The following is a 9291-nucleotide window of genomic DNA, read 5'->3' as shown; positions in this document are numbered from 1 at the left end:
AAGTACAGAGTGCTTTCACAGTGGCTGAAAGAAAAGACACCTACAGATTTGAGGGCCCAGGGGAGTGTCCAGGGTGGCCAGAGCACAGCAGGATTGGGGGGCCAGGCCCCACGCAGTGGCTATCAGAACTCTCAGTAGTGGTCAGCATGGGCTCTGTGCCTCCTCTGGGCGAGGGATGTATTCTGCTCTTCGCTTTGTGCCATTTTGGCTTTCTGGGTGCTTCCCCACTCCCCTTCCCTTGCCCTTTTAGGTTTCCCATGAAAACAGGCCCCAACAGAAAGTATCCCCTGCCGTCACAGCCCCTCAGGACAATCCCAACTCTGACTCTCTCTGAACTGCCTGCTCTTTCCCAGCTGCAGACACAGGGTGCCCCCTTAGTGCTGGCTCAGGGCCTGGCCATCCTCTTGTCCCAGGCGCTCTCAAGCCAGCTGCTGCTCAGGCCCCAGGCCGGCAAAGAGCCCTGCTCTGTGCCCCTCCACCCCACTTTTAGTCTGAACCCAAGTAGAGATGTTTGGGCTACTTTTTTCTTTTTCTGAAATTAATGTCATAGTTGTTTTCTTAAAAACCAGCAAACAAAAACAGAAAAAAGAAACTCTGAAGCAATGCTCTCCCTCCTCCACAGGTGTAACAGGCCACCTCTGGGGCACATTTTGTGGGAAAGGGAGCAAGAAAACAACCAGAAAGAGCACAGGGCAGGGCCCTTGGTAAGTGCTGGCCCCTGCATCCTTACAACGCACCCCCTGCTGGGCTGTTTGCCCCTTTCCCTCCATCCCTGGCTGTCCCTGAGGCCACGGAAGCAGAGAGGAGAGCGGCAGTGACTCTGGGTCAGCAGAGACTAATGCTTCTTTCCTCTCCGAACAGCCCAGCTAGATTTTCTGACTTCAGCTGAACGCTCCCTTTGGAGAGGAAAAAAGAAAGGCATGCGTGGTTCCGGGTCAGTGTGCTCTAGATCAACCTAGGCTTTAAGTGTGTGTGTGTGTGAGGGCGTGTATACCATGTAAACCCACTGCCCTCGGGTCGATGCCGACTCACAGTGACCCTACACAACAGGGTAGAACTGCCCCATAGGGGTTTCCAAGGCTGTAATCTTTACAGATGCTGACTGCCTCATCTTTCTCCCTCAGAGGCTGGTGGGTTAGAACTGCCCACCTTTGGGTTAGCAGCCAAGCACTTAACCACTGCACCAGTAGAGGCCATCCTTAATGCCAAGATCGGACTGCTTGGGACTTGAAAACAAAGCCCCTACCTACCCTTCCTCTGTGATTCACTTACTATATTGCAAGTAATATAGTGACTCATTCTTTGGTTGTACAAAAACCTCACCTGGACAGACCGGGTCATGCTTGGTGGGGAACAGAGGTGCTAGGCTTCCAGAGGGGCACGGACAGGCCCTACCTCCCCCAGGCCAACCTGAGCCAAGCTGGGCTCACTTCCCATGCCCAGGCCAAAGGGCGCCTTGACAAGAAATGACGATGTCCATGCACAAGGGGGACACTTTTCTCCTAAAACTCCAGCTTTTGTGATGCCTCCAGGTAGTCCGTGAATTGGGCATGAGGATTGGGGGGCTGTAGAAAGCTGGATGAAGGGTGGGAGCAGGGGTTTGGAAGGGTCTGGCAGCTGCAGAATGTGGAGCATAGGGGAAGGGAAACCTAGCAGAAGGAGTCAGGGCGAGGCCTGGTGGCCTTTTCCTTGGCTGCCTGCGGCTTGTCCGCAGCAGGAGGGGGCAGGAGGCAGAGCTCTTGCATTGCAAGCAGGCTTTCTTCCACTGCTTTTGCAAACTTGGTAGAAGAGGTCTCTTTGCAGCTGTGGAAGCTGGAGATACAGAAAAGGATGTTCTCTGGCTGTGGGTTGTAGCAGGCACCATACCCGTCAGGGACCACAGGACCATAGCAGCAAAACATCTCCATAGTAGTGGGCACCTGGAGGGGAAGACAGGTCAGGGGTGCTTACTCTGAAATATAACTTGAGAGCCAGGTAGGACGTGGGGTGCTGGAACAAAGTGAGATACTTGGGCAATGTGGAGCGCTGGAATAATGTGGGTGCTCAGACAACATGGGGTGTTCAGACGACGCAGAGCACTCAGATGACAAGGGGTGCTCAGACAACCTAGGAGCCTCGACTTCATGTTTGTTCCTCTCATGCTCTCCCACCTGTGTGTGACCAAATTAACCAAATCCACCAATTGTCTGAGCACGAATGGGCACAGCCACGGTCATAAAAAGAAGCCCATCTAACTTATCTTTTAGAGGTTCATCTGCATGAGGTCAGAGGAAGAGGAGCAACAAGCCCACTCCCCTTAGGAAGCACGCCTTCCTTGTGGAATCAGCCGCTCCCGGAGTGAGCTGGTGCAGCATCTAGGTGGAGTGTCTCCTTCATCTGGGGCCGTCGGAGGCACCGAGGCAATCAAGGTAATTTACTAACTGGCCCCTGATGGCACCTGACAGTTAAATGACTTCCCAGAGGGAGTCATTTACGAATTGGAAGAAGTCTGGCCCATCTTCTCTGTTGCTTTCCCCCAGATCCTTAATTACCGTCAGGGTTGCCTGGCTGGTCTGATGTCCCCCCACAGCCTGGCCATGCACAATTACCCAGCATTGGGAATTTCACAGATTGCCATTAACTGGAGTCTTAGTTATGCGCCTAATATGCTTTGAATTCACAGCTCTGAGATTTTGTAATCTGGGATCACATACCAAGGAAATGTGTTTCTGAAGGTATTCAAGTCATAAATGCTATTTTTCTTTGCAGCTGAAAAAAACCACCACACCTCAAATTACATTTATGAGCTGCTCCTAGGGGAAAATAGCATTCATGGGCAGGTGCAGGGTGGGGTTTGTTTTAAACACACAGGTTTGTGGTGTTGTGTGCTTGGGCCTTCAGAAGAGACACTGACCATTTTAATGGGGCAGAACAAGCCATTAGTCTTGCTAAGAGTCACCGCATTGTCAGATAAATTTGCCATGCAACAGCCGCAGGCCATAAAGCCGGTGGGAAGCACTTTTTGCCCGTGGATGGTTTCCTAAAGAACTAATGTTGTGCCCTGCCCTCCTTCATTCATGTCTGCGGACTCACTCCCATCATGGCAAACCTGAATTACTGAGCGGGCTTCTATCCGCCAACACAACCTTGTCAGTCCCTTTGTCCACATCCAGTCTTTTCCAGATGAGGGGGGTTTAGTAAATTACAATGGGGGCTGTTCCTCTTCTAGGAGTCCTTGGGTGGCACAAACAATTAAGTACTCAACTACTAACCCACAGGTTGCAGAGGCAGGAGGGGACAGGAAAGCTGGTAATAGGGAACCCAAGTTTGAGAAGGGAGAGTGTTGACATGTCGTTAACCAATGTCATAAAACAATATGTGTACTGTTTAATGAGAAACTAGTTTGTTCTATAAACCTTCATCTAAACTACAACAAAAAAAGAAAAAGTGACATATAATAGAGAAAATGAACCCACATTGTATTAAATACTTGACATGGCTAAAAAAATGTTGCAGGTTCAAACCCACTCGGAAGTGCCTGAGAAGAAAGTCTTGGTGATCTGCTTCTGAAAGATCACAGCCCCTGAAAGCCTCGGGTGCAGAGTTCTACTCCAAAACCCATGGGCCACCGCGAGTTCTACTCCAAAACCCATGGGCCGCCGCGAGTTCTACTCCAAAACCCATGGGCCGCCGCGAGTTCTACTCCAAAACCCATGGGCCGCCGCGAGTTCTACTCCAAAACCCATGGGCCGCCGCGAGTTCTACTCCAAAACCCATGGGCCGCCGCGAGTTCTACTCCAAAACCCATGGGCCGCCGCGAGTTCTACTCCAAAACCCATGGGCCGCCGCGAGTTCTACTCCAAAACCCATGGGCCGCCGCGAGTTCTACTCCAAAACCCATGGGCCGCCGCGAGTTCTACTCCAAAACCCATGGGCCGCCGCGAGTTCTACTCCAAAACCCATGGGCCGCCGCGAGTTCTACTCCAAAACCCATGGGCCGCCGCGAGTTCTACTCCAAAACCCATGGGCCGCCGCGAGTTCTACTCCAAAACCCATGGGCCGCCGCGAGTTCTACTCCAAAACCCATGGGCCGCCGCGAGTTCTACTCCAAAACCCATGGGCCGCCGCGAGTTCTACTCCAAAACCCACGGGCCACCGCGAGGCAGAATCCACTGAGGGCAATGGGTTATTCTCTCTCCTAAACTGTTGCCCCTCTCTAATGGGGCTCTTCCTGTCATGGGGACAGTGGTCTTCCAACAGAACGAGCCATAGCCCTGGTTAAGAAACACTGGGGTGCACTGCTTATCTTCACTGGGCTGTTGCTTACAGAGCCCTTTGTAATAATGCCCAAGACCGGCTTGGAGGGCCTTGTCTAGCCAGGCATGGTGCTGGGCTTTCCACCGGCTTTGTTGCATCTGGCTGAGCCAGAACTCCACTTTCAGCCTGGGGGCCTTAGAGCCCGTGGCCACCATGATGGGATGCTACCTTCTAGGCCATGGTTTGAAAGGTATTCAGGCTGGGTGGGCTCCTAGGCTGTCTCCATCTCTGCTAAGGTAGAGTCTAGGATTCTGCCATTTGGAAGGTGGGGACACCAGAGCTCTGAGAGTTTCAGTCATTTTGCTGAAGGTCACATGGCTCATAAGAAGCAGCGGTAGGATTTACCTGACACCTACTAATGGGCTCTTAGTGTTAGGGGCTGAATTGCATCCTACCAAAAGGTATGTTCAAGCCCTATGAATGTGACTTTATTTGGAAGTCAGGTTTGTTGTAGATTAAATTGTGTCCCCCCACCAAAATATGTGTTAGAATCTTAACTCCTGTACTTGTGGATATAATCTTATTTGGAAATGGGGCTTCCTTTGTAGGATGTGTCCTAAACCCAATCACTTCTGAGTTAAAAAGAGCAGATTAGACACAGACATAAGCACAAATGGGGGAAGACAGACACCACATGAAGATCACCAAAGAACTGAGGAATGCCGGGAGACAAAGATCTTTTCCAAGAGCCAACAGAGAGCCTTCCTCTGGAGACGGTGTCCTGAATTTGGACTTCTAGCCTCCTGAACTGTGGGAAAATAAATGTCTGTTCTTTAAAGCCACCCACTCATGGTATTTCTGTTATAGCAGCACTAGGAGACTAAGGCAGGATCTTTGCAAATATCATTAGTTACTTTAAGGTTAGGTCATACTGGAGTAGGGTGGGCTCTGAGCCAAAATGACTGGTGTTCTCATAAGAATAGACGCAGAGACAGACATGTGACGATGGAGGCAGAGATTGGAGTGATGCTGCCACAAATCAAGGAATTCGTGGGGCCGCCAGAAGCTGGGGGAGTCAAGAAAGGATCCTTCCCCAGCGTCTTCTGAGAGAACATGGCCCTGCTGACACCCTGAATTTGGACATCTGGCCTCCAAATGTCAATAAATTCCTGTTGCTTTAAGCGTGCAGGTTGTGGTGCTCTGTTACGGCAGCCCCGGAACACCCATACAGGCGGTAAGCCCTTCATAAAGCCAGCTTGTGATGCCAAGTGCACATGGCCTCTGAGTGCTGGCCATGCTACAACTGTACCTGGCTGGTGGAGAGGACAAAATGGTTGCTCATCAAGTACGTTTCCTCCGTGAACATCTCCGGCAGCTCCTGGCACACTTCCCGGGCCAGCTCCCGCAGCGCCAGCAGGTGGTTGTCGATGGCCATGCCTGTTAAGGCCTGGGAGTTGGGGACAAAGAACAGGAAAGGTGATAGGGGATCCACTGGCCTCCTCCTCCCCTCTCTCCAGTTCACTGGCGCAGCACGATGATGGTGTGCGGTCGCCCAGGGCGGCTGTTCATGCCTTGTGTGGTGGCCTGTGCTCCCTCCTGGGCCTGCGCATTCCCACATGCATGGAGTGAGCTCAGGGCCACTTGGGCTTTACCTTCAGGAGGTTCCAGTTAAAGGTCACTGACACACTCCCTCCCTCTCCCCACACACACAAAGCTGGTGCTGCTGACCCGACATATGAACAACCCGATGGTGCTCTACATGGGAAGTGCGTGGACCTGGCCATCCTTGGCACTGCCTCCTCGGGTAGAGTGGGGAAGGCCGGTCCTTGAATCTTGTCTGCTATTTTATGGGCTCAGAACCAATTCAACTAAACTGGATTCATAATCTAAGAAATTATTTTGAAGCAGGAACGAGACACCTTACCAGAGGCTTACTTGATGTTCTCAAGGGAAATCTAGTGGAATGATGAAAGGGTTTCCCCTTTTTATCACAAGGTGTTTCAGCTCTTATCTGGAAATAGCAGGGATGAATCCCAAATTGCTGTATAGGAGGGCCTCAGGAAAGGGAATGTGGAAGGAATTAGGGCTAGGCTACATTTTTTTTTAGTTGTGCTTTAGGTGAAAGTTTACAAATTAGTTTTTCATTAAACAATTAATACACAAATTGTTTTGTGACATTGGTTGCCAGCCCTGCTATGTGTCAACCCTCTCCCCTTCTCCACCGCGGGTTCCCCATTTCATCCAGTTTTCCTGTCCTTTCCTGCCTTCTCTTCTTTGCTTTTGGGTGGCATGCCCATTTAGTCTTGTGTACATGGTTGAACTACGAAGCACATTTCTCACGTGTGTTATTGTTTGTTTATAGGGTTGTCTAATCTTTGGCTGAAGAGTGAACTTCAGGAGTCACTTCAGTACTGAATTAAAAGGGTGTCCAGGGGCCATACGTATGAGGTTTCTCTAGCCTCTGTCAGACAGTAAGTCTGGTCTTTTTTTGTAAGTTCGAATTTTGTTCTATATTTTTCTCCCACTCTGTCTGGGACCTTCTATTGTGATCCCTGTCAAAGCGGTTGGTGGTAGTAGCTGGGCACCATCTAGTTGTTCTGGACTAGGTCTGGTGGAGGCTGTGGTAGTTGTGGTCCATTAGCCCTTTGGACTAATCTTGTCCTTGCATCTTTGGTTTTCTACATTCTCCTTTGCTCCAGATGGGGTGGGACCAAAAGGTGTATCTTAGATGGGTGCTCACAGGCCTTTAAGACCCCAGACGCTACATATAAGAGTAAGTGTTTTATACCTCTTCCATAGCAGGCATATTGTTCTTGCTTGAGTTACATGTTTATTTAGGGTCACTTTGGGGATGATGGAGATTTGGGGGACACCCCGGCTTCTCGCAATAACCTTTGAGCCAACATCAGAGTAATGAATGATTACTCTATAACCTCCCACTCCCACCCCATGACACCACAAGCCCCATGAAGGCTGACTCTACAAGTTAAACTTTTGTGAGTTTACCAGTTATATAAGATGGCCATTTTGCTGTTAAAACTCACAAAGGAAGAAACCTCCAATCACAATTGACTTTGCCTTAGTTACAAGGCACGTTTTGGGTTTTGACAGCTGTTCCTTTCAGTTGAGAATGAATGCCTAGAGATGAATCTGAGGCCCCAGTCACTCCAAATGCACCTAATATGTGGAACAAAATAAGCTATACAACCACAGTTCGTTTTAGATGTGACCCCATTAGGATAGAGGGGGAGAACTGTGAGCTGATGTAAGAAGTAGAGTTAATTTCTGTGGTTTCCTCAATTTAATCCCTGGATTGTGAAGGTACACAGAAGTAGCTGCTCTGTGGAGCGGTCAACCCACCCCTGTTTTTACCATCTCTGAACTGACTGTAGCACCTGGCGCTCAGTTAACAGGTTGTTTGGATTAAAGCCATGAGTAGCAATGAGTAAAATGGCTCATCATTCAGTCTTTCATTCCTTCTGGGAATCTGAGTGCTTACTGTGTCGGACGCTGTTAGGTTCTGGAGCTACAATAGAGACAAAGCCATTGTACACTCAATCCTCATGGAGCTTATGTGTCATTGGGGCATAGACAGTAATCATTCATACAAATAAATACGTGATCATAAATTGAGGCAAGTGCTATGAAAGAAGAGAATAGGAGGCTGGGAGAGCTTGTGATGGGGGACCTGGACCACATTTGGTCCTTCACTGGAATTTCCTTTTTCCATTACCATTTGTTATGGATTGAATTATGCCCCCACAAAATAGGTGTTGGAATCCAAACCTATACCTGTGGATAGAATCCTATTTGGAAATAGTTCTCTTTTGTTATGTCAATGAGGCCATATAACTATGTATTTATATAGTTTAAAAAGCCTAAGAAGCCAATGGATTATATCACCTTGCCACTGCTGATTGTCATTCTATAGAGGTAACTACTTTCAACCCTTTTAGCTATTTCTTTTGGCATTTACTTCCATAGTTCTAAATAACATGATTAGACTGTCATTACTGCATTTTTTCAGTTTCACTTATAACCTTCTGACAGTAGAAGAGAAAGCTTTAGCTCTTTTGTATCCTTCTCCCCAAACACGGGTTGGGTTCCCCAAACACACTTCCACTATCCCATTCTCCCAACAGAGTTACATTTTAACTCTGTTGTTTGATCAACACTCAGTGTTTACATGATTATAACCATGCAAATATTTACAACTGAGCCATGTAATAGTGTACTATAATTAGATTTCCTTTCTTTTTCAATTTTTTGTTTTCCCTAGAATTGACAATTTTTAAAAATTATTAAATAGTAGGTTTTTTTTTAACTTGCTTAGCTTTCTAAATATCTATTATTAGTTGCCTCCCAAATATTCAGCCAGAAGTGTAAAGCTTCCCTCAATACATTAAAATATATCATCAGATAGTCTATCAATTTCATTCCTCTGCTTACTTCTTGCTCCTCTATGGACTGATGGCTCCCTAGGTCTGTTGAACAGCTGCTCACTTCATTTCATCCTGGGGAGTCCCTTTATCTCGTGCTGAATCTTCTGATTTTTTTTGGAGCCTATGACTTATTTTATCCTATATTCTCTCAATTTAGTGGTTTACATCCTCCAGTAGCTTTATAAGAAAAAGTACTTAGTAAATAAACATTTTTGAGACCTTGTCTGTTGGAAAATGTTTTCATTCTACCTTCAAACTTGGTGATGGTTTAGCTGGGTATAGAACGTTTGTTGAACGTAATTTCCCTCAGAAATTGAGGGCCTTTCTTCCCTGTTTTCCACCTCAGTGATGCTGTTCACAAATTCAATTCTGTTTTGATTCCTGGTATTTGTATTTATTTTTCCTTTCTGAGAGACTCTAGGATCTCTCTCTCTCTTTTAGGATCTCTTAATATTGTGAAATTTCCTTGGTATGAGTATTTTAATCTATTATTGAAGGAATTTGTAGGTTCTCTCAATATATAAACTCATGTCCTTCAGTTCTGGGAAATTTTCTTGAATTATTTTGTTGCCCTCACCCCCCTCCCTCAGCCTCACCACCACCACATACCCCA

At 47.7% G+C, this 9291-nt stretch overlaps 1 protein-coding gene across 1 annotated transcript in view; it reads right to left on the bottom strand.

Annotated features, from left to right (window-relative positions):
• Positions 1-1649: 1649 nt before the first annotated feature.
• CHAT (choline O-acetyltransferase) overlaps positions 1650-9291 on the bottom strand; it is a 66788-nt gene continuing 59146 nt past the window's right edge. Inside the window, exons 17-18 of the mRNA XM_049856024.1 lie at positions 5546-5683; positions 1650-1919 (exon numbers count right to left, since the gene is read on the bottom strand). Of these exons, the coding sequence (XP_049711981.1) occupies positions 1650-1919; positions 5546-5683 (408 nt within the window). The remainder of the gene's footprint in view (positions 1920-5545; positions 5684-9291) is intronic.

Source organism: Elephas maximus, chromosome 16, assembly GCF_024166365.1.
Source record: "Elephas maximus indicus isolate mEleMax1 chromosome 16, mEleMax1 primary haplotype, whole genome shotgun sequence".
NCBI lineage: Eukaryota > Metazoa > Chordata > Mammalia > Proboscidea > Elephantidae > Elephas > Elephas maximus.
The sequence above is the reverse complement of the archived record's forward strand: the minus strand, read 5'-3'. Positions and strand labels throughout refer to the sequence as shown.